Genomic DNA, 26,118 nt, shown 5'->3' on the forward strand with positions numbered 1-26,118 from the left:
GAAAACAGGAAAAGACCTACATTTTGCTGAGTCTCTGTGGAAGAGGGGGGGAAATGCATAAAAGACCCTTTCCCAAATGAATGCTTGCAGAGGGATGCTGAGCTGTAATGGCCACTTCAGAAATGCCTATAGGATGCTCTAACAGTCATAAGTACTTCCATGGTACAGATAAGTTGAATTTGCTTTGAGAGGGCCAGGCATAAAAGGCTGGTATAAAAGAGTACAGAAATATTATGAATTAATGGTGCAAACTCCCTATTACCAAAGCAAAGTCAATACAGTGCTGAAAACCATGAAGCAATCAGTGGTGAATCACTGGGGCAGAGTGGATTACAAGTCTTCTTCCTGCTATTGACTAATGTGAAGACGTTGTCTATCTCCCCACACTACGCCAAACATCTCCCTTTTGCATGTGTGAATGCTAAAAGGAGGAAGGTGGAATGAAAACACTGTTCATACATATTACTCATGTGCAAGCTGTGGATTTCATATTCTTTTTTTCCAAAAAAATCTCCTTTCCTTTAAGACCAAAAATAAAATATGCCAAGACAATGAATTCTGAAAATTTACCATTTACCATATTATAGCTTACTGTGTTTATCATAATAATGTCCCCTTTCTGTCTTATTTATCTTCATGGAAAGGTGAGGTTTGGAAAATATTTAGAAATATTATGGTACCTTTTCCTTTGTCATCTCGGTGCAATAGAGCTGCTGGAAACAAGGAGCAGTTTCTAATTGGTTTCCATAGAATCCCAGACTGGTTTGGGCTGGAAGGGACTTTAAACCTCATCCAGTTTCAGCCCCTGCCACAGGCAGGGACACCTTCCATTAGAGCAGCTTGCTCCAAGGCCCTGTGTCCAACCTGGCCTTGAACACTGCCAGGGATGGGGCAGCCACAGCTTCTCTGGGCACCCTCTGCCAGCGCCTCAGCACCCTCACAGGGAAGAGCTTCTGCCTAAGAGCTCATCTGTCTCCCCTCCTGAGTGGCCTGGATTTTGCTCTATCTCTCTGTCTCCATGCTTTTCAGTTAAAATGGTAATTTAATTTCTTCTCTGTGGTCCTTCGAGGGAAGAGTGTTAGTGGGGAACAATGGTTGCTGCTCAGAGTATAGTTCCAATACAGGTTTTGTCTCTTTTGAATATATATGTGATGTAAAGAGGCAAAGATGGGTGCTAAAGAAATACGTAACAGTTCTGATGTACTCATGAAGAGGACATTTCTATGGCATTAGTTCTGATTATTTCTAATTATGTACTTAGCAGTCAGGCTGTGCAAAAGAAAATCACAAATGTTTAACCCTTCCTCCAGCTTATAGGTCTGAGCCTGAAATACTAATTAGCTAACGACCATTATGTGGTCTAAACCCACAAAGAGGCCATAAGTATGCTTGGTTTGGCCACAGGCTAAGTTTTATAATTTTTTCCAATTCCTCTGCACTGATCCAACCAAGACATGTAACCTGTTTTCAAGCCTTACATCTTGTTCTAAATTCTCTCATCAATCTGCTTAAGAAATGTGTGTCTGACACTAATTTGAATCTATCTGCCTCTACATTGTGACCATTGGATCTTGTTGTGCCTTACTGCACTTGAATAAAAGGCTACTTTTAACTTGTGTGTCTTCCAAGAAGATAAATGTGTGTAGTAATAAAGTTGCCACTCAAGTTACTACTTGGAAAGATAAATTGGTAGAGCTTTGAGACTCTAAACATTTTCCTACCTTATTTTCATCATGATTTACCATTTGGTCTTTGGTAAAATTTCCAGAACAGGCAAAATGCAAACTTTATAGCTGTAGTCATTTCTCAGCTTCATACAAATATATTATCAGAGCAAACAGGAAAGCATGCACTGCATTGGCATGTGCACAAATGAAAAAATGGCTCAACAGCTTTAACACTTCACATAAATTCATCTGTTATCTGTAATACATGCACATGCGTTATGGTACAGGAGGTGATGTGTTCACAGAGAAGTGTTTTATTTGCAGTAAAATACGTCCTACCTGCATCCCTCTCTTCTCATGTAAAGTGTCTCCAGCAGTTTTGGTTTGATGTGATGACTTTCACCAGCTCTGTTGATCCTTAGCAGTGACTCTGCCCTCTCCAAGAGATGGGGTTGTTACAGTGGTGGGTGCAGAGATCCATCTTTGAGGTCTGTATTTCAGCTCAGGATTTGGGATGACTTAGATCTAAATGTAATAGACGTCGAGTGGCTTACAGAGCTGGGTTTTTCAGCCTGGAGAACAGAAGGCTTCTTAAGGGGAGACCTTAGAACAGCTTCCAATGCCTAAAGAGGCTACAAGAAACCTGGTGAGGGGCTTTGGACAGGGGCCTGTAGGGGCTGGCCAAGGGGAATGGCTTTAACCTGCCAGAGGGGAGACTGAGATGAGCTCAGATGAGGTCCCTTCTAACCCAAACCAGTCTGGGATTCTATGATCCATGAATATATAAGGTGAGGGATTTCTCCTGTTGTCCTGATCTTTCTTTTCTCCTTCTACAGTCTACGAGGTGGTGACAGTGACAGGAGATGTCCGAGGAGCAGGAACCGACGCCAATGTCTTTGTTACTCTCTTTGGAGAGCATGGGATAACTCCCAAGACTCATCTCACAAGCAAGTGAGTATCTGGAAAGAAATATGTATCTTTGAGGCCTGTATTTCAGTAACATTTATTGCATTTTGATGAAATGTAATATTGTGCTTATGGATGCAGAGGGAATAAATCTAAAAGGTATTTTGAGATCACCAGGGAAATCTGAATTTTTGCCGTTGCATGGTTCTTACAAAATCCCTTGCAAACCTGCATTCCCTTCTGTAGGTGGAAATGTATGTCCAGATCCATATTATGTAAAGCTCACACTTGCAAGGTGTGGGGATACTTGCTTTTCTTAAAGCCTAAATTAGGAGCTCCCAATTTAGGAGATGAGAATATTCATCGTTTGTTGGAGTGGGCATGATGGGCCATGTTTATATGTCTATAATCCCACTGAGGTCTCTGTGCTAAGTCAGGTATAGAGATAAGTGTCCTTGAGTGTTTCTGAAGAGTGACTCAGTGGGTTTGAAGTAACGTTGATGGGTAACCACCCACACCCAGCCACAGGAAATCTGAGGCGAGTAGAAATGAAAAGAATTAAAGCTGATTCCAAATTTAGACTGTTTCCATCCTGTCTGATGTATGCCTTATTGCACACCACTGTGGCTGCACATTGCTGGTGGTACCGCTCTGTTTTCCTCCAGCTGATGCCAATGCCACTCTCTGGCTGCAAGTTCTCAATTCTTATCATTATGTTGAACTTGGTGGAAACCATATTTTCTAATTTAAACACCTACTGTTAGGCTTTTGACTCTCTCAATAGCTTTTATTTTTCTTAGAAAAAAAAAGAAAAAAAAAGTGGGAATTAGGGCCAGCAGGTGCTCAGCTCCCATGAAAGCAAGGTGACTTTTAACAAAGTCCCAGCTCTGCATGTACTAATTTCTCCTTAGGCAGATAATTACACTAAGATAAAGCAGAAATCCCTTCTCCATGGGGTCTAGGAGAGGCTGTGTGTCTCTGTTTTTTGGTGTTCTTATTGTTTTGGTTTTCTTGAAAATGTGTTTCAGAATTATTAATCCTGTGCTAATGTCACACGGTAACTTCACATTTTCTCCATTTCTACAGCACCGACAAGAGGTACCTGCAGCTATTTTAAATTTTACCCTCAAAAGAGCTTCTCTTCCCAGTGAAGCAACTCAAACATGAGAGTCTGTAAAGAAAATGATATGGGAATGGTAAAGAAAATACATGAAATTTCAGCCCTGTTTGCCATATTTGAAATTCAGAAATTAGAGCTAGGCAAAGGAGTTCTATCATCCCAGCATCCCTAGAAACACCAGGGAGGTACTTGATGATCATATATTTTGTATCTATACAAAATGCTTTCTCTCTGCCCTGTGATTTTCAGCCAGACATCCCAGTGAACTTGTAAAGCAGAATACCATTTCTTTTGATGTAACAGTGAAGGAAACCAAGGCAAGGAGTTAAAAGACATAGCAGGTCAGTGGCAGAGCAGGAAGCAGCAGCAGCAGCTCTGTGGGGGAAAGACCTTCTAGCACCCAAACCTGCCTTGTTGGCAAAGCCATCAAAGCAACTTTCCAGGGAACGTTCTTGTGGTCAGCCTTTACATAAAGAGCCATTTCACTGTGAAAGTGCTCTTCTGCTTGTGGCTGTGGAAAGAATCCAAGTATTATCTTAAAAATATAATACTATATGCCCTTTACAGAAGGAGTCACAAGATCCCCATAATAGATTTCTCAATCAGCTGTGGCTTTAAACAAGCTACTCATTGTAAAAGTCATTTTTGCTGGCACTCTGGTTAATGCTTGCTCTTTCCTCCTGGATTCACCAGGTTTTACCCTGTGAAAAAAAGAAGGGACACGCAGGGATTATTTTAGGTTGCAGCAGCAGCAATCTGAGCTTGTTCAGACCTGGGTTTGCATTCTGGGCTTGGTCCCTGTTGCTTCAGAGAGCAGATGGCTGTGGTATTGGTGAGGAAGGATGAAAGGCATGGGAAGGCAGCCTTCTGCAGCTCAGGGCACTTAAAGCTGATCCCGTAGGAGGTGAATGTTAGAACTGCAACTACAGCTTTCCAATGGGAATTTCCCAAACATCAGCAAAACTTCTGTGTCTCTAAGCAAAGTCTGGTGTGTTACAGTGCGTCATCGAGGAACAGTGAGGAAAAAAGCTAGACTGAGTGTAGGAGTATCTGCAGATCTACTTAATTGATAGTCTTTTCTCCTAAATATGAAGCAAACCAACAAATAGTCAGTGCTCAAAAATTATTATGCAGCTTTGTGAATATGGCAAAAGGATGGAATCTCATGCATCTTTCAACTAAATGTTTACACGAGTTCACTTACGACTGCAAATGCATGACATTTTATAGGTGTTTACATTCCCTGTGTATGACAGAAAGCTAAAATATCATGCATTGCTTAAAGATGGTACTACCACTTCAGCTTCTGGTTAGAATAGGTTTTTTATTTCTTATTTCTTTTGTGATTGTGTGCTGGTAGTGAAATACGTGACATTTCAGATCTTTTTGTCATGCGTGGTAAAGGGAAGACGTGGCAAGCTGATGAAATATCATGTGTTTTTAACATTGGCCAATAATAATGTAACTGTGAAAAACAGACACAAATCTTCATCATGTCTTGTTAGAAGGTACATCAGTTGTAGAAGTGGCAGCACCCAAATTCTGTCCCAAAAGATGCATTTATTTAGGCAAGGAGGTTTAGCCGAGGAGTGTTTGGGTCTGGGAGGAACTGGAATTCCTCCCTTGCAGTCACTGCCAATCTGGCATATGGCAATGCTTCTCCACTGGTGCTGGAGATTGTGGATGGTGCTGGCAAAGTGCTGCTTAGCCCCAGCCACTCCTGGCAAAATCCCACTTCAAAACCCAGCTCACACAGCATTCCAGGTCCCCCACCTGCCATCCTGCACCAGCTACAGCTCGGCCAGAAGCTAAAAGCACTATCACAAGTAAGTTTCTTTCCACAGGCTCCATCATGGGCACCTGGAGGGACACCAAGGCATTGCTTGGTGGTATTTTGGCAGTTGCCAAAACCTTTGCTACAGGCAAGAGATGCTTCTCCAAGGCCCAATGCTGGCCATGTGCTGATCCAAACAGTGCTGATCCCCTATAGCATTTTATTTCTCCATGCTCATGTGCTTTCCACCATGCTGGGGCTGAGGACTGAATAAAGAACTCAGCTGGGAATGCTGCTGCCAGCTCATTCACAGTGTTTAGTAGCAAATTTATGTATTTGTTGTTAGTGTAAACAAATCCACTTTTCAGTGTCAGGCTTATCTGGTCCAGCTTGTGACAACACAATAAATATTCATGGACAGAATTTTCCTTAAAAAAAAAAAAAAAGAAAAAAAGAAAAAAGAGATATAAAAGATGGAGCAGCAATGGCAATCTGAAAGAACGATGAAGTAACTGGTAAGTGACAGCTGGCTTCTTACTGAATTAGAGGACTCTTCAGTGGATTTTAATTGTTTCTTTATTTCCTATGCTGAATACCTTTAATTGGCAGTCTCTTCTACCTGGTCACTGCACAAAGCTTTTCCTGTTCCTAATGCCAGCAAATAACACATGAATTGTACAGTATGTACAGGATGGTCTTCAGAGGATGTTGGTGTTTGTAGCTCTACTGCATCTAAGAACTATGGAGTTGCATAAGATCTGTCTTTATTGTTTAACAGCTCTGGAATAAATAAACACCTTATTTGCTGTTAATAGTTAATGTAATTAGTTAGGAAGTGTTGGAAAGTTGGTACAGAAGGGGCTGTTCAGGCAATGTAGCAAACAAACCCCAAGCTCAGTGGAGAAAGGCTTCTCTCAGTGCTGCTGAAGCACTCATTCATAAATGAGTTGCAGCGCTTTTCCTTTAATGGCACAGGATGTTTCCCAGTTTAAAGCTGTTTATGTATCTAACTGTACTGTGATTTATGCCCATACAAATCTGCAGCACTTACACCTCACTGTGCAGACTTTATGATCTAGAGCAGCGTTAGGTGACAGCACAATTTGTAGTATATATTCACTTCTGAAAAAGAAACAAAGTGGGAAATTTCTTCATTCTCTCTCACTCACGTTTATCGGTTAGCCTTTGCCTAACACTTCAGAAACAAAATTAACTTAGAGGGTGCTTAGACAACAGTGTTGAACAACCCAAAGATAAGACCTGGTAGCACTGGTGCGTATATAAATTTTAATCCACCTGCAGCTATACACATAGCAGCTGGTGGTACCAACTGCAAGGTCAAGCCTTAGAGGGAGAAAGAGGAATTTACTCAAAACAGGCAGACTTTTAAGGGAATTTAGCTGCTAGAGCAGGTCGCTCCTCTAGCATCAGCAGCATTTTTCAGCCTTTAAAATCTGCTCAGTTTTCCCCATGGGATGAATATAAGGTGCCTTCCTGGAGCAAACTCTGCCTTTCTGCCAATCCTGCCCCTATCCCAGCTCATTAAATCTCTGTCTTAATCATCCCTGAGCTCATTCTTACTAAAACTTTCAAAAAATATTTCTCCAATGGAATGGGATAGAATGTTTCAGCAGTGAAATTTGCCCCCAAATCTGTCAAAAAAAAATTGTAATTTAATACTGGGACATGTAGAGTAACCTTTGCATTGTTTTCAGTGGCACTATCTGCTTTGTATACAGTTTCATCAGAATATTAACCAAACAGTAAATAAAGAAGACATGAAGAATAGCTATGATTATCTGAATGGAACACCACTCTTTTATTTTCTTTATGTAAATCATGCCACCAAAGATGAAAAACTGGTATCATTGCTGCTCCATGCAGTGAAGGAGCACATATCCAACATCTGCTGTTAAGGCTCTCAAAATCTGTACTGGGAATGTTTATGGATAAGGCAGGAGCTGTTTCAGTGTCCCTTATGGCACTTTGTTAAGTTTCAGGGTAAGTTCAGCTAAAGGCTCTCACAGTTTTGGGCCAGTGTTTGACTCCTGGGTGTCATCACACTGCTATAGCCCTGAGCAATTTATCGTATTCAATTGAATCCTTTCAAGTGGGACCATTTTTTCACTAATTCTTCTGTGCTTGTTCAAGCAGGATTCCTTCTGCTAGTGAGGTTATTGGTAGGAAAAGAAAATAATGTCTTTGGTACAGAGGCGTTTGTATTTGCTGCACTTCTCGGCTGGTTTCTTCTCCATTTGGAGTATTTTTGGACATAATCTGCCTTATGCAGTATTTCCAGGTGCTTGCTGACTGATGTTGTCAGCTTCATGACAGTCTTGGCAAAGTATTTGCAGACCAAACTCCCTGGAGTATTTGTTGCTCCAGGAAGGAGGTTAAAGATGCTGCTATTTAAGCTCTACATTAAGAGTAAATATGGTTTGAACATACGCATGGATTCAGAGACATTTAACAAGAGCATGTAGTGACAGCACAAGGGGGAATGGCTTTAACCTGCCCGAGGGGAGACTGAGATGAGCTCTTAGGCAGAAGCTCTTCCCTGTGAGGGTGCTGAGGCGCTGGCACAGGGTGCCCAGAGAAGCTGTGGCTGCCCCATCCCTGGCAGTGTTCAAGGCCAGGTTGGACACAGGGGCTTGGAGCAAGCTGCTCCAGTGGAAGGGGTCCCTGCCTGTGGCAGGGGTTGGAGCTGGATGAGCTTTAAGGTCCCTTCCAACCCAAAGCAGTCAGTGATTCTGTATAGAATCATTTTGAAGTTAGGCTGTCTTTAAGTCCATCCAGGTCAGTGTCCTCTCTCCAGGATTAATCAATAGTGAATGGGAACAGAATAAAGAGGCAAACACATTGTAAGCATTTTTCCAATATCTTTTTGAATCTCATGGCAAGCTGCCATCTTAGCCAGAGGCCTGAAAACACAGATTCACCCAGCCTATAAGGCATACTGGATAATCTGAGGACAAGGAAAGCTGTCTGTACTTTCAAGCCATCTGTGCTTTCCAGCCGGGACAACAACAAGGATACAGCACTGCTCATCCCTGCTGCCTCTATATGTTAACACTATACTGCCCACTCCTAGTCCATGAGAAACTCACCTCTCATGAGATAGCAGATGAACTGCTCTAGGTGTCCCTAGAGAGTGACAAGCTGTGGGATGGTCTTTGCTGTGCAAACTTCTGAAAGCATCCCCAATACTCAGCTCCTTCCTGATGCTGCTAAATGTCAGTGTCAGGAGCAGGCAGACCTGTGGGCAGCATTTCAGATGATACCACCAAGAATTGACTCTTTCTGATGATTAGCAGAGCATCATTAAAATTTTGTTTGAACTGACATCCATGGTAACACTTCGTGCTTCTGTGCAGCCCTTCATCCTACTTTTGCAGGCTCTCCTGTGTGTACAAAGCATCAGATAAAACACCTAATAGAAAGACAATTTAAATGGTCATTAATGCAGTGATTCAAAGCTAAATTGGTTCAGGTTACTTCATCACTGCAAAAGGTTATTATTTTTATGCGCCTGCTGTGATCATACACAGGTTTCCCTCTATTTGTGAGAGCTCAGCTCTGGAAGGGATGCTGTGAGCTGATCAGAAGTAATGAATATTTTTTAAAAAAAACTCAAAATTTAAATTTCAGTTGTGACCTTATTTAGTTGGTGGGATTATCTCTTGCTGAGATAATCCATTTATTTATTTTTTTAAGTGATTTACCAGTGCAGATGCTTGTGTACTTTTGCATTTAGAACTGCATTACTGAAATGTTCTTGTTGTCAACATACCAAACAGTAGTGAAATTCTAGCACTGGCTCTGTTGTTTATGCCAATGACCTGCAGAAGAGATGCATACAAGGGTTTATAAATACTATGCTCAAACACTCACCACTCTTGTGGTGCTTTTTAGCAATGTGACTTATCCAAACAAGGACACAGAATCATTCAGGTTGGAAAAGACCTTTAAGATCATCGAGCCCAACTGCTGGAGGCTGATGAGTGCTCTAAATCATTTTATGTTTGCAGTACCACTGCAGTGTAACCTGCAGGCAATCATTTGAGTAAAAAAAAAAAAAAATAAAAATCCAAAAAAAAGCAACCTGAAAACATCTTCAGATACAAAAATATTTGAGAATTTCCTATAGTAATCTTCTTTGAAGTTCCTTGGATATTTCTTACAAAGTAATTAGGTGAAACTTCAACAATCCATAAAAAAATAAAGCTGCTAAAGACAATTAAATAAGTGAAATAAAAAGCTGAGTTGAAACATATTTCTGAAGTTGCCATAGCCTTGCTATCCCAGCTGAATTATAGGGCTCTGAGAGAAATTCTGCTGATATTCAGACTATGACTAGCCATGCTCACTGCCTGTGTGTGAACCCAGCCAAGCCTGAACCCTGGAAATTTAGAGCTGTGATTTCCAACTCGGATTTCTCCCTGCTTTAGTTGTTACCAGAGCTGTACAAGCCAGCATGCTGCGTTGTTTGGTGTAACGAGTTCCTTGTGGTAATCAGGCTATGTGTTTGTTACCCAGGTCAGACCAGACTCCGATAAGGCCCAGCTGTAATTTCTCCTTCTCTCTCTCTTTTTTTCTGGGAGGAGCTAAATTCAGTATAGTTATTCACTGTGGGGTATTCCCTCACTCTCAATTCCCACATCTGGCAACACTTGAAGGAAGGATTGTTTTTTTCCCCTAAGACATTCCACTTTTCTGTGCTGTTGATGCTGCATATCAATCTCAAGGGAAGAGATGTGTCAAATTCTTCTTACTATTCGACAGCAAGACTTCCCTCGAGTTTGGCTCCTGGGCTACATCACATTTCCCAACGGTTCACCAAGCTCTTTCAAGATGCACAAAGCATCTGCCCATTGGACACTTCAGGATGCTCAGTTGATAGTCCTCCAACAGCAGGTTTCCCTCTTACCATCCCAGCAACCAAGACTGCTCAGCACAGCAGTGAGACTGCCGTAGCACAGCAGTAAGACTGCTGTAACCCAGCAGCAATCAGGACAGGTTTGCTGAATGCTTTGGGCTAATTAGTCTCACTATACTTTTGTGGCATCTCTGTAGCAGTCTGCAGCACTGCATCGATCTCTGGAGCCAAAGCAGGGAGATGCTGCTGTCATTAAAATGATCACTCAAGCCTGACAAACTAATTGCCTCGCACTCACTGCCTGTTTTCTCTCTGACAGCCAGGTTGGGGGAGGCTGGGCTGGATTTAATTGTCTCTTGTCTTCACAGCAAGGTTAACTGTTTTAGCTTTTTCTTGTAGCAGTGATGCTCCTGGCGCGGTATCTGGAATAGCAGGAGGGGAGAGAAGGAGGGCTGCACATGCATTTGCAGAGCACACAATGTAACCTGTAAACATAGGTGCATGCAGGTCCTTCAATGATGTGGAGAAGAGAGCTTTGCAAAGCTGATCCCCCTTGCTGTGATTATTAATATTCATTAACTTGATGAGTACAAGCTGCGTGTCACTGAGGCTTTATGCTGCTCAAGTGCTGTAGTTTCTTGTTCATTTTAATATGACTTCTGGGTTTTGCTGTGTTTAATCATCTGTAGCAATGCTTAGTGGCCCAGGTGAAATGGGAGCCCATCAGGGAGGGTAAGTGGGAGCGGCTGTGTCTTCAAAGCAAGGATGGGTTTTTGCCTTGGTATTATTCTTAGTAATTTTGTGGAAAACAGGAGCTCAAAAAGGTGTTTGCCAAAGATCGCTCCCCAGGCTAGAGGCAGAACTGGGAATTAAATTCTACAACCGCTGACTTGGGCCAATGCATTTGATATTGACTTCCTCTTTCAGCTGTGAAATGCAAACTGCATACTTAACACTTCACAAAAATGTCGAACTAGTCCCTGTCCTACAGTTGTTTGGCTTTGAACGAGATACAAATTGTAGGAAGGAAGTTTTCTAGGGAAGGAAGGAAATTTCAATGGTCATTCAAATAGTGTTGGAGGATGGATGTGGAAAGAAACCTTTGATGCAGTTGGATGCTTTTATCTCTGGCTGAGCTCTGGGCAGATCTGCAGGTCTGCAGGGGAAGTCACTAGATTATGGAACCCCTTTACTCCATCACCAAGAGTGGGTCTGCTTGATGCCTGAAGGCTGGGATGGCAGGAGAACATGTATCTAGGAGCTGGAAATAAAGATAAAAAAGAATATTGAGGCCCTGTAAAGCAACTGAAGTGGGTGTTCAGGACTTCAGATTCACCAGGGTCTTCCACATTGTTTGGCCACCAAGGGCTGGTTGATAAGCTCTGACTCAACCATTCCAAATGAGCATTGTCCAGCTACCGTGGATGGGAGCAGCTGAAAACATCCCCGTGTTTTTTCCTGTTACTTCCATATTTCAGCAACAGATGGGAGAATGACATTTCTTGTGGTTGAGGAACCATAAATGAGGTGTTACGGAAGAGCTGGAGTTCTTCATCTAGTTTTTACTTCATTGGTGCTGCCTTGAAATACTTTCACCAAAGGTTATTTTCAGACACCTCTGAAATGCACTTGATTATGGGCAAGTCTTACAGGCTCTGTGAGCTCCCCCAGCTCCCACCTCTACAGGCAATTTGGTTGAGGATTTTGAAAAACCTTAGTCATGTTATATTCTTGGAGGTGATACGGAATGTGATCCAAGCTTTGCATCTGCTTGGGCCAGCATTGCATTTCCCCCAAAGCTGCCATCTCACCTCCTAGAAGGACTCTTAGAGCTCAAGAACGGAAAAAATCTGCTAAATGTCAGTACTTAGAGCATCTGAAACTTGTCATAAGGAAGAGGGCATTGAAAGTAGATCTTTCCAGGGCTAGGAATGACATTTCTTCACCCTTAAACACCTGTCAGGCCACCATGTATGGTGGCTTTGCTGACAAAGTTGCTGTTTCTTTACCATAACTTTTGTCGCATGTGCATTACAGGAGCAGCACGGCCTTTGAGAGGAGTAAAACAGATGTGTTCCGAGTGAAAACCAATAATGTTGGACAAATAAAGAAAATAAGGTACCTGTACAATGTTACTACTACAGTACCTGATCCAAGAGGTGCTAATTGAATGACAGGCTGTAGAGGTTTTAGTGTTGCCATGTTTTATTCATTACCTGTTAATGTGCTCCTATCAAGGTGAAGTTAAGGGGTCTAAAAGCTTGTTTACTGTCTAAGATTTGAACTGAAGCATAAAATCACCTGCAGAATTGCTCATAGTTATCCATGCTCCCCATCAAGAATTGTATTTCTGTCATATGCAATCATGGAAGAAGGTGTTTAGGACTGGTTTTATGTCCCAATGAAGGTAAATGGGGTTCGCTACCCTCTTTTGCTAAATTAGTGTGATGTAAATGATAATTATTATGTTTAACCACCATCTGACTGACCCATATAAAATTAAAAGTTAGTAAATAGTACAAAGGAAGCTGTGGAAAAAGGAAGTGGCAGATAAAACAAAGCAAGAAGAGAAAAGAGCAGGACGGATACAGAGTGGGATGAGAGCCGCTTTTATTTTAGACATGAAGTGTAAGGTGAATTACTACACATACTGAATGAAACACAGGTGTGTGTTTGCTTGTGTGCATCTCCTTCAGATAACTGCCCACATATGAGCCTATGATACCTGCCCATAAATGTATATGAAAGGTTGTTATTTTCAAAATACTCTGTAAAAGCCCATAAGACCTGTGAAAGATATTGGGTAAGCAGGTATAAGCAAGCATTTTGGGTTCAGTTGCTCTGGCCTTGCATAATATAAAATATTCCACAAAGTTACAGTTCTACTGGCTAGTCTTAACCAAAATACAAATCCAGGGTTGTTCTTCTCCTAGGATTGAGCACGATAACACCGGACTGAATGCGGGCTGGTTCCTCGACCGTGTGATTGTGACTGACATGAACAGACCTCACCTGCGGTTCTACTTCCCCTGCAACAACTGGTTGAGCAAGGAGGATGGGGATGGACTGTACGTCAGGGACCTCATCGGCAGCCTGAATCCCATGGATGTGCCCAAAAGTAAGGGTTTTCCAAAAAGCTTTGCTTCCTGGTGCCTTATCAGAAAGGACAGGGTTGTTTTCAGATTACTTCAGCCATGTAAAAAGTAATCATTTAGTGAATTTGTTTTCTTTATAGTCAGTGGAGAGAGAAGTAAGAAGACACAAGATGCCTCCAGAGGATAATTCCTTCTTCCAATGTTAGATCTCAGATCTTAGGGTGGGAAAAATCACTATATAGAGAAGTTCTGCTCATTGGTTGAGCACCAAAGGATCTGTGGTGACTACTTTAAAGTAGATTAAATGGCTACTGTAGATGAGATGCTTCCTACCCTGGAAGATGTAGCTGGTGTCTTTGTGTGCTATCAGAAGAGGCAGCATAGTTGTAGTCCTGTGTATAAAGTGTTTCCAGGCTCTGGTGATGACCTGCAGGAAAATTCCATAAACAAGCCAACTGTCTTACTGTAATTCTATGCTGGTTTACTGTATGATATCCATATTGAAGTGGTGCCTATTTTTTCAGAGTGGTTTTAAGCTAATGATGTTGAAACGAAGCCAGGACAGCTTGCAAACCAGACGTACTCCCAAACTGATATCAGTGTGTAGGCCATGCGGTGATGTATAGTGCATGTAACGTGAGTGGGAAGATGATCGAGATGTGAAAGTGGAGCCAGAAAACCAGCCTCAGGTGGTATGTCAGCAGTTTATCTCCAAGTGCTAATGAGGAAACCGGGTTGTGTTTTCCTGATGAATTCACCAATGCTCTCCTCCTATCTGGGAGCTTAATTTTTCACTCATGAAGAGGGAAGTACACCTTCCACCAGCCAAAGGTCTTGGGGAAAGGAGAAGGGAAACTTGTGGTTTTGTTTTTTCGCATATTTTTGAGAACATGTAGTAGATTTCTTGCAGTAACATAGTTGATGGGACCACTTAAGAGTTGTGGGGTTTTTTTTTGGTAAAACTGCTTTATTGCCAGCCTTAACACAGTGCTTTGAACATTGATAGATGCTGTACAAGGGCAAAGTATTGTTATTTTTGTTGAGATCCTGCATAAAGTTAATAGAGAAACAGTACACTATGACACAATTTTCTGTGAATTGTTGAATAATTTTGCCCTATTAAGGTATGACCATCAGTATCAATATGTTGAAGATGTAACTTCTGAATGTAAGTATTGCATGTATTGAGGTATTGCATGTGAGTTAGCGTAGGCAAATAATATTCATTGGTAAGAAATATATGTGGTGCATTTTATAAATGCAGACCTCTCCAGGGTGGCTGCCCCAGGGGAATGAGATAACGCCTGGAGATGCTCTGCCAAAAGCCCACCCAGTTACTGTTGGGGTTCTGTGTGCCAAAGTCCCTTTCAGATCTTTTATGTGTTCAGTTTGTGAAACAGAAGAATTAAGGACACCCAAGGGGCAGGAGGGGTCTGGAGGAGATAGCAGATGGGTCAAAGCAAAACACAATTAAGAAGAGGTTCCCTAGAGGAAGAAGTCAACCATTCAATCTTAATGGATCTTTAAATGACACAACAGTTTATCTGAATTTATTATTGCTCCTGCATGGGATAGCTGATTCAAAGGAATGCATGTGATTTCCTCCATCCTGTTCAACACCTGTCTCTCAGCAGGAAGAGATATGTGAGTTAAATGCTCAGCTGGTAAAAATCACTGCAGCTCCAACAAAAGTGCTGGAGCAAATTCACATTTCACCAACCAGCAACCTTGTCCCAAGTGTTCACTCTTCTGGTGAAGTGGTTTTGGTTAACAGATCGGAAGTTCACTACGTACTTGGTCCAGGACAAATACAAATTAGAGAGTCTTGTGAATATGAAAGAAGAGATTTAACCAGGCATTTGTCAAAAATGAATCTGTTATCATTGCCTTTATCAGACAGAAAGGCCCACTTTAGAATGGCACAGGCTGGATGCTCTGCGGCCCTCTATATAAATGCAGGGAGCTGGGCTGAGGCCAGAGGCATGGGTGAAGGGTTGGATGCCTTCCAGGCAGCAGGTCTGAATCTGTAAGAGGAGAGGGTTAGCTTGGCTATCTCAGGTTGCAGTTCCCCTTGAACCATAATTAATGAAAGATGAACATTCCCAGACTGCTGAGGTGAACCATCAACTGAAAATGTAAATTTAACTGAATTCATTTGTCTTCCTCTAGATCTGTAAGGGTCTGAAATGAAATTGTGATATAATTTTCTTTACACATACAAGTAATTTGCCCTAAATTTGGTTGGTTGGTTGGTTGTGGGCTTTATTTTTTTTTTTTTTTTGTGTATGCGTTTTTTTTTTGTTTTTCTTATTTCCTTTCAAATGGATTAAATAGTTGTGTTTACTCTTTGAGTATTAATATTTTCTAGTCTACTAGAACAAATGAATAATTATGTGGTTTGGTGATTTTATGCACCTGTAAATAAAGATTAATTACTCTCTCTTAAGTCTGTGTTCGCATTAGCGGTGTTCAGTGTCATACTCTTCTCCCATTTGGTCATGTCTCTTCAATCACTGTTCTCTTGTTTTCCTTAGTTCTTTGTAAATCACCCAGGCACTGTTGTTACAGATCTTAGTCTCACACTTTGCTTTCATGCTCCATTTGCTGCCACAGTCTGGTTTGTTTTTGGAGGTAACCAAACAAGTTTCCTCCTCCAACATCTCTAGCTTATGATGTTCTCCTGAAGAGTCTTCTCATATTTATCTTGAAGATTTAGCTTCCTCTCTTGAACTGGAGGTCAGTGCTGCGATGTGTATCATCCCTATGATACATGTGGAATGTGAACTAGAGAACAAATAATTTTTTGGTCGTAATTTTGCCTTGTTGGTGCAGCTGAAGCATATTTGAAGGGGATAATTGGTGCTTGGACCAAAACTTACTAAGATATGCAGAGACTCAGCCTATTTCTTGGTGAGGAGCACAGCCCAGCCAGAGAATCCCTGCGAGTCTGTGAGCTTTTTTAAGAAAAAAAAAAATAGAAAATAATATGTTCCAAAAAACCAGTCAGCATATAATTGAAATATTGGGGACCCACACGCACAAAACAACAATTCTTTTCATGATCCAAATAGAGTGATAGCAGATATCTGAATGATTGCATTTACTTATCTGAATAAAACTCCTCTTGTCAGGTTCCCTGTTGAATGCCACACATTTCTCTAGGAAAACAGGTTGCATTTTAAGTGTTTCTGCCTGAATGATCCTCTATTCCCTGTATTCACATCCATGGCATCTTATGCCCATGGCCTTTTGACAGATGATAGTGCCACAGATTCTTATTTACCCTGCAGCTGCTCTTGGCGCCTGGATTGATTTACATTGCAGGTATTAATTACAAGGAAGGGCTATTGTTTAGGTTTATCCTGCTTCGCTTGAATTTATGAAGCCTTAGGATTGTATGACTGTGGCTGAGCCTTTATGCAAGTCACTGACTCAAAACTGAAGTCAGGTGCTTTGAGTTTAGCAGGTTTTGGATCACTCTGAGGATGTCTGATATCCCACCAAAGTGATGGTGGGTGAAAGCATTTACAGCAGCTGCCCTAATGAGAATTACTGACTCAATGGAGACACAAAGCAAATGAAACTTCAGAGCTTGTTCTCAGCAATTGTTTGATAGTTGCAGAATTACTTGTACCACTCTGGGCACAGACACTTGTGTCTCCCACCCCATGGTTACTCTCATTTGTCTGGACTTCACTCACCTTTTCCCGATAGTCTGCATCCCCAGAGCCAGCCAGCATCTGTGGCAGTTGGGACACCAGGGGTGTCTCTTTCTCCACCTCATGTGATGGGTACAGCTTTTATCACCCAGCTGGAAAGCAGGGAGTCCTGAAATGTGGTTTTCAGGTGGATTTGAGAGTGTCTCAAGGCTTAATAATGCAATATTTTTGCAAGGCTAGGTTTTTTCTTGACTCATAAAAGCAACTGAGGCTTGGTCAGGTTAGATGATGTATTAATTAACCCTTGGCCATCTTCTGTCTGGGATGACAACAGGCTGTAATTGCTATTTAGGTGGTCAAGGTCAGGCTGGCTTTCTGCAGTTTGGCCTCAGAACAAAGGAAAAAGTTGCAGTTAGGTACCACCAACGAATACTGGCTCTTCTTGATTACTCTTGAAAACTCTCCCTAATCAAAAAATTTCTTTCTATAGCATTGCTCTTAGACTGAGAGAAACTAGGAACAGTAATTTGAAAAGAAGACATGTAATCACTTGGTCCTTGTGATTAAAAAACCTCCATGTTCAAGGATGCAGGTATCTGAAAATTAGTTGTCTTCTGTATGATTGCAATTTATGCTAGCTTGTCAAGTTTTGGTCAAGGCTTGCCAGCTTTTTGCAAATGAGGTTTAAGAGACAAGGATTGACTTCCATCTTCGTCCTTGAACATCAGTACCCTGAAATAGTTTAGGATTGGACACAATGAGCTATATATGTGCATGGAGCAGCAGCTCATATCAAACTGTTCCAAGGCTGCATTTTCACAGTAGGACAAAACCACATGTGAGACATAAAACTGTAAAAGTTCTCCATTCTCTGCTTTTTCTGGGTAAAATTTAGTCTTATTTGGTCTACTAATAATGAGTGTGTCAAGAACGGGTGCATTACACAGCACAGTCCTGAGGAGTAGGGCAGTCACAATGCCCAGACCTTGAGGGTGGAAGAATCCAACACTGTAAATTTGCATTTACTTTTTTCCATACTTCAAAGTGCTGGGCACTGATCACCTATTGCTTTTGTTATTATTGATACTATGTCAAAAATGGATCGCAAGACCAGATGAGGTGTAGCTGTGCTGTATCTAGGTCTAAGTCTGTGTGGTCTTTTGTAGGCAGACATGAGTTTTCTCATGACGTTGAACTGAATGGTTGGCTGTTATGTCAATTCTGGCCTGATTTTGGGGTTGATATGTAGTGTACTTGAGAGTTTCCACGGATATGTCCTAAGGGGTAACAGCTGTAAGTTCACACTGAGCAATTGGAACTGGATTCCTGTGAAGGCAGAGGAGTGGTGAAATGTGCGTGCAGAGGGTAGTCTTGCCTTTAAAATGTGAGAACACTGTTATAATTACAAATGAGAGCAGTTCAGCTGATCAAGTTGCAGGTCAGCCTCAATCCATTAGTCTTTCACAACTTTCCTTGAATCATTGGTCTGTCATCATTTAGAGCAGAGTTAATGAGATCACCTGAGGAGACTTGGACAGTCAGAGGAGAAGGCCACAGGCAGAGAAAGGCACAGAACTGTTTTCTTAGAAGGCTAGAAAAGCAGTCTTTGTCTGGGTTATGAATGCAATCTGTGCAAATGAAGAAACAGCCTGCGTTGGACTTCGTATAATGACAGAATGGTTTGGGTTGGAAGGGACCTTACAGCTCATCCAGTTCTAACCCTGCACTGCCAGGGATGGGGCAGCCACAGCTTCTCTGGGCACCCTGTGCCAGTGCCTCAGCACCCTCACAGGGAAGAGCTTCTGCCTAAGAGCTCATCTCAGTCTCCCCTCAGGCAGGTTAAAGCCATTCCCCTTGGCCTGTCCCTACATCCCTTGTCCCAAGCCCCTCTCCAGCTTTCCTGCAGCCCCTTCAGGCACTGGAGCTGCTCTCAGGTCTCCCCTTCAGGAGCCTTCTCTTGTCCAGGCTGCCCCAGCCCAGCTCTCTCAGCCTGGCTCCAGAGCAGAGCTGCTCCAGCCCTCGCAGCATCTCCATGGCCTCCTCTGGCCTCGCTCCAACAGCTCCACGTCCCCCTTGTGCTGCTGCCCCAGAGCTGGATCAGGACTGCAGGGGGGGTCTCCCCATAGCACAGCAGAGGGGGAGAATCCCCTCCCTCGACCTGCACTCTGGGGGTGCAGCCCAGCACATGGGGGTGTTCTGACTTTTTTGCCCTCTGAGTTTTTGAGAGCATCAGCACAAGCACACATAGAGTTAACATCCTCTAGATATTCTCTGAGGTTTTTATGTCCACCAGGACCTAAAACTCATATATTTGATCTGGGAAGGTAAAAGTGAGCTGTGTTATTTCTTTCCTCTATGAAGAAGTCTCGTGTTAAGACTTCACAGTTCATTGTTCAGAGTTTAAGTGCTGGGCACTGACCTGGCTGTGGCTTGAGGAAACACCTGGGGGAGCAGATATCGATGCACATGCTTGAATTCTAGTCAGTAGCTAAATCTTTCCTGACCCAAAGGGATATGCATGTCCCTAAGGGCTGCACTGGATCCAAACTGAAGCTGTGACCAATATTACTCAATAACATAGCGGTGCTAGAAGCTCTGATAAAGAGCAGTGTTTTGGATTTGAGGCACCTGTCGATGATGCCCTGTGGGTTTGCAATCTTGTTTTATAAAGCATCAGATCTGGAGAGTGGGACTGGCCCCTCTCCTGTTTCTCCTGAGTTGTGATTTAAAATGAGATGTCACACATTGCGAACTTTCCTGATCAGTAAAACTAAAAAAGTTATTTCTGAGGATGAAGAAGAGGAGGAAAAGAAATATTAATAGGTGCTATCTGCTCATCAAAACTCATCTTTATTTACATTGAGAACTGGAAGTGTATAATCAGCACAGGAAAATGCAGCTAAATATATTTATGAAATAAATATGAGTTGTTTACTTTTATGTAATGGTGAATACCCCCTGCATTAAGGTTGAGGTCTTGCTGAATGCTGAGATATTCAATAAACAAGGTTTTTAGAGGGATCTTTTACCACCCAACTGATAACACTCAGCAAAAATTTACATGCTATCTGGCACGATGAGCACTCAAAAATGTCTTCTCTACCCCCCAAAAATACTTCAGTTGGTCTAATAAGTATTTCTTTCTCCCTGAAAACTTTGCCCATTTTATATTACCATGTCTAAAATGAGGCAGCTATGGACATTTTGCTTGTATTGTATTTTTTGCCTGTTGTTTTGTCTCTGAAGATGGGTGATGAGAAATTTGAAACAGAAATAAAAAGGAACATGGGTGACTTGTAAGCCACAAGGAAGTCAAGATGTACAGAGCTTAGAAATGGGATGGAAATAGAGATTTGTAATTCGTATAAAGGACCTCATGTTTCAAGAGAAAAAAATCTGGAGAGGCATGAGACATCTCTATGTGCGGCTGGTATACAGAACTGTATGTACCCAATACAAAACAGTGCAGCATGTTTGTGAAGATGGGGTATAATTTTGACCAATTATGCCTAGATGTTGTAATTAACTCAACCACCAGTTTTGAAAAGAGTAACTTTTAAAAAGTACCTTATGTATACAAAGCAAGACTGAAGTACGTTGATAATGGTATGATTTTAAACAATGCTGTTAAGTCATTTCAGCCTTCATTCTGAGAAAAAATATTTAACCCAAGAAGTTATTTTCCTCCATTTTGATAATAGCATACCTGGGCAAAGCAGAAACTAGATATTTCTATTATGAAATATCTGCCTTTTTTTTTTTTTTTTCTTACATGGGCTTTCACCTTGGGTCTAAACTAATGAAAAATAATGAGAAATATTGGAGAATTAGATGAATGTGGATTTCCACACTGCTATCACAAGGTGTGTTACGCCTTGCTAAGCTCTGTGCCCCTGCAACTAAACTGCTATTGTCTCTTGAGCAAGGTCATTTAAAGCTCACTTTAAAATGCCATCATCACTTTGAAGTCACAGTAGGAACATCAGTTCAGCATATCCTACGAGCAAAGACTCCTGCATGTGGTAGATTGCCTCTCGCAGGCTTTGCAGAGGGATGATCCAGACTGAATCCTAATACATTAACTGTTTTGGTGCATACTTTGATTTCACATAGAAGACAATTAAAATGGAGCTGACTCTAGTTATCTCTGGTCTGGGTGGGGAGACCAAGCAGCTGAGTTCATTATAGGAGAGGCATGAGGCATCACTTGAGGATAATACAATATTCAGCAGAGCAAACATGATAATTTCTTTTTCCCATGTGAGAGGCAGCAATAATATCTCTTAAGAACACAGTTATAGAGAGCTCTTCTGGGATTAAAAAAATGCCAACCCAGGGTCACATCAGCCTTGCATCCTCGGTGCTGCCTCTAACGACATGCACCCCAAAGCCATGCAAAGGCTAGCATCTCCCCACCATGTTTTGGCAGCAGTGCTTATGGCCAAAAGCAATGCAAAGCTCTTTATTCATCAGCATCCCTTGTGCTCCAGGTGTGCCTGTAATCTGCACTTCCAGTTTGAACCCGTGGGTTAAGGAGCTGTTCACCACCTCTGAAGGCGCATTTCATTAAGAAAGATAGTTGTCAATTACTCTTGACAGAGACTAATTATTTTCAAGCTCTAAACCCTCCCTTTGAATTCAACCATTTCGTGGATGGGGGGAAAAATATTCTTCCTTAGCTGTGTGCAGCTGCTTTGTACAGGAGCAGGCCATGCTTTTGAGACAGAGCTCACTATTGGTGAACTCAGCAGGGCTCCTCTGCTGCTCCAGAGGTTGCTTTAGGTTCTCACTATGTCTTGCTTTGCATAGCTGTCTCTAGGATCCCTGCTGCTGCAGCAGAGAGAGGTGTAATGGTTAGGGCTGGGTGAGATTTCTTCTCTGCAGCGTTTGCAGAGACTCTGGAGATAGTGCTGTGTATGAATATGCAGCAAGGCATCTCCACCAGAAGTCTGAAAGAAGCTCATCTAGGAGGAGGTGTTGTTAGCTTGGTGGGATGGGCTCTCTCCCAAGACAGACGAGAACTAAATTACAATGCTTGCTGGGAGGCTAGACCCTACATGTGCCTTGGCCCTGTCTGACCTTTCAAGATTGCTCTGACCAAGAAGTCTAGCTGTCGCTGAGGAATGTGCTGCCAGCAGTGCTGTAAAGGAGCTTCCATTTTGACAATTCAGTGCTTCCTCCATCAAGAAGACATATTGTCAGACAGTTCCTGGTGGGCTGGAATGACTGACTTGATATGACAGAGAAGAACTGAGACATATGGACGTTAAACCACCTTCCCAAGCTTGTGCAAAAAGTCTGTGGCAGACTCAGGTCGAAGCTGCGCCTTGCCTGCAGATCCAGGCACCCGCCTCTCCCTCTAATAACAATTCTTTCTGCTTTTTATACTAACCACAAATGTGTTTCTTTGCCAGCAGCAATTCAGAGACAGTAGTGGTGCTTCTACCCTCCTTCTTCTGAAATCTGCCTACTCAGAGCTGAGCATTACAGGATGGATCTTGTGCACCCTTGGCAGCACTGTGAAAACAGAAGGATAATTGCTAAAACTTGCCTTATGAGAAGAATCCATCGCTGTCTACAGCTTAGTTCCCTGCTTTTAACCCAGCGTGTTTTGCTTCTGAAGGCTGTGACATTTCTTAGCTGCTGGATGCTGTGCTGGTGCCCTGCTCCATGGCAGGCCATGCACATGGGAGGCAGGCAGGGATACATAGCAAGGAGTTCACTGTGCCCCTCAGGAAGTAATAACTCTAGGTAATGAAGCATGGTCGGCTTTGTTTTCCTGCCTAAACCTAGTGTTCCTGATGCTACAGACTCAGCAGCTTGTGCATAAACACCCTAGTGCCCCAAATAATATTAGTTATGTCTTCAGGCAATTCTGTCCTATGGCGTTTCAGGTGACCATGATATCATACTGCTTAATAAACGGCATTGGCAGATCAATACCACATGGATGAACAGTCAGCTGTAACTTGTAGGTAGAAGGATTTGGATGGGACCTGTCCATGCATTTCCCATGTTTGGAGGCAGGAGAGAGGTTGCACAAGAGCACCCAGGAGGGATGGGGCTGGACAAAAAGGAAATGGCAGTGGGACCAGCCTCAATGGGGAACATTAGGGCTAGGAGGGCTGCAGCTCCATGCCCTTTCTCCCCCAGGAGCAGTGCTGGAAGTGCCTGTGGCATCACAGCCCATCACTAAAATAAACACCTTGGCTCTCTGTGGAAAGAGCCTGACTATTCCACTGTGTGATACTAATCTTTCCTCTTAGATGCTGAGAGCTGTCACTGACTTGATTAGCAGCAGACAAGGTGCTTGACTGTCACACCTCTGCTGAATTGATGCAGTGGGGTTATATCAGTTAGTGCCACCCCGCTGCTTCCCTTGCAACGTCTCCAAATGCCTTCTTCAGACAGCTCTGTGTGTGTTGAATGAGAGGTGCCAGAGGAAGCTGGAGTGTCTCTAACAGAGCAGACACCCAACCATAAAGAAAAGGAAGGTGCTGTAACCTCACAGGACATTTGAGCTTGTCTGTTGCAACTGAAAGAGGAAAGACAACAGAAAATAATTGTGGCTCTCATTACTGAATTTGTGCTTTTCTGCTCTTGGCATCTTGCAGTTCGTGCCTCTGAAGCTGGTAATTTTGCTTCTAGGAAGGCTCCCCTCTCCATGCCTGTGCTGCAGTGAGAATGCAGTGGTAGATGGAGTCACAGCTTTTACACAGCCGTACATTATAATTTTTGCATGTTCCCAGTGCTAGGAGAAGCACTTAGAAAAAAGATATCCAGGCAACATCTTGATCTCTATTTTGCAGATGAACTCAGAGGCATGCATTGAGATTAAAAAAAGCCAAGTGGGTATTTCTGAAAAGATGATGTTAATGTTTTAAATAATGCATGATTAAGGGCTTACAGAATAGGGAACATCCACCCATGCTTAAAATGAAGAGTGCTTGACTCCAGCCAGCTCTCTGCTTGGCTGCAATGAGAGCCTTTTCCTGCATGCTTCTAGCAGCTGAATCCTCGCTGTCTTTTTGAGATGCGACGTCCCTTTCTATTTAAATTTGCACATCCACCATGTAAATCTGCAAGATGTGCTGATGTGTGAAGCACAGAAGGACCCCTGAGCAGAATGAAGAGCCACTCTCTTCTCTCACTCTGCACTCACTCTCTCTGCTGCAGCTGAGTGTTGAATTGCTTGGAGAGGGAGAGAGAGCTGGCAAAAATTCAGCATGGCTCAGGATTGATCTGTTTGCTTCCTGAAGATGAAGGAAGTGAAATAGTCCTGCTCATAGAGCTGAGTGGGGCAGGTATGGGGAATGGCTTGAGTGCACAGTTTCAGAACTGGGGACATATGAAAAAATTAAGGGGAAAACCTGGTGAGAACACGCTAGGCATGACCCTATGGTCTGTGAAGCAGGGATGTGCTGTGACCTAAGCCAAAGGCCACTAATGCTCTTGGAAACACTTCTGCAAGGAGTATGGAGATGTGTTCCAATGTTCATGGCCAGCATGAGCCATGCACCCCATCCTTGCTTGTATTTTAGAGGACAACATAAAACCCATGCAGCACAGTGCCCTATGATTGCCACCAGCCCAAACTCTTGTCCCAGTGTATCTCTGTGGGCTCAGGAGTTAGCCCCACCATAGGGATCTTTGTGCCTACACTCTGACAGCAATGTTGTGCGTGTACTTGGAATCACTTGTGATCCCTTGGGATCACTTGTTGTTCTGAGCAGGTTGTCCAATAATGTCATTTCTTTATATCACTTAGATTTGAAATATAGCCATGTTGAGAAATCTTTCAAGGTATTAGATCTGGAAGAGAATTTTACCAGTGTTTTTCTGGCTGACCAGACATATTTCTGCAGCAGCTATACAAGGTGTCCTTCTTGTCCTGTTTTTGGTCTTGGGCATTGGTCTTCATGGACTTGTTTTCTACATGTCCTGCTTGGTGCTCTGCATGAGTTCTGCCATCCTCCTGATCTATACTTCAAAGGCATAAAACTTGACCCTACCAGGGTAATTTAAGTTCAGTCACCGATGCTTGTCCTTTTGTGGTTCTTTTTATCCCTTCAGGTTCTTCTGGTCCCTGAAATACAGAGTAGTAAATTAATCACTGACATCAGAATAAATATTCTAGAGGAGGCGCAAGGAGCAAACTTCTTGAGGAATGCAGCCTGCGGTTAAAAGCCCCAGTGCACAACGGATCACATAGTTAGAGCAGCTTAGTGGCCAAATGGAAGCTGTACATTGCACCATCTAATGCAAATGAAATCTTTAGGAGTTGGCATATCTCTAGCAGGTTGTTAGAGGAATGTGAACTGAAACAGAAGAGTTAAAGAGAAACATTAGGCATTTTCCCCCTTGTCTGAGCCTGACTGTGTCCTCCCCTTTCTTGTTATTTAGTATTTATCGCACTTTTATCATTACTGTTTTATTTGTAATGGCATGTTTTGTGATGGGTTGCCAGGAACTTCAGGCATTAAACCATGACAGGTGATTTTCCCTTCTGTGTGGGCTCTGCCCTTGCACTCCTCACCCCGGAAGCTGAGATCATCTTTATAATTCAGAGGATGGTATGACAACCGCTTCTCATACGGTTGCTCTCACATCCTCTACCTCAGCGGGAGCATCAAGGTGCGTGCTGTCTTTCAGACCAAGTTTTAATATACACTGGTGATGATGGAGGAGGCAGGTGAGCTGCTCTAGGACTGGTAACCCAATGTTTGTGATGGTCTGAGGGCATTCATTTCTTTTCTGGTGTTGGCTGGGGAGACAAGGCAAGCTTCTCCCCTAACTTTGGTCCTGCCAAAGGGAAAAAGTTGCTCACCATGGATCATGGTCCAAAGGTTCTCAAGGGTGGCATGTGTGAGGTGCCCTGTGCGTTTGTCCCTGTGACAGAAGAAGCATGACCAGGACTCAGAAATAAAGAGATGCTGTAGCACAGAGATTTCAGTATCAGCTAGCCAGGGCTCAGTAATACAGGGTAAAACAGACGCTTTGTTGAAAGCATATATGACATTG

At 42.6% G+C, this 26,118-nt stretch overlaps 1 protein-coding gene across 1 annotated transcript in view; it reads left to right on the top strand.

The window, feature by feature from the left end:
• Nucleotides 1–26,118, top strand: part of LOC133267870 (proline-serine-threonine phosphatase-interacting protein 2-like) — a 349,308-nt gene that overhangs the window by 32,822 nt on the left and 290,368 nt on the right. The window contains exons 2-4 of the mRNA XM_061450555.1: nt 2,504–2,618; nt 12,381–12,461; nt 13,277–13,461. Of these exons, the coding sequence (XP_061306539.1) occupies nt 2,504–2,618; nt 12,381–12,461; nt 13,277–13,461 (381 nt within the window). The remainder of the gene's footprint in view (nt 1–2,503; nt 2,619–12,380; nt 12,462–13,276; nt 13,462–26,118) is intronic.

Source organism: Pezoporus flaviventris, unplaced genomic scaffold (assembly GCF_033815535.1).
Source record: "Pezoporus flaviventris isolate CSIRO_AGI_PZ_B2104156 unplaced genomic scaffold, CSIRO_AGI_Pfla_v1 ptg000010l, whole genome shotgun sequence".
NCBI lineage: Eukaryota > Metazoa > Chordata > Aves > Psittaciformes > Psittacidae > Pezoporus > Pezoporus flaviventris.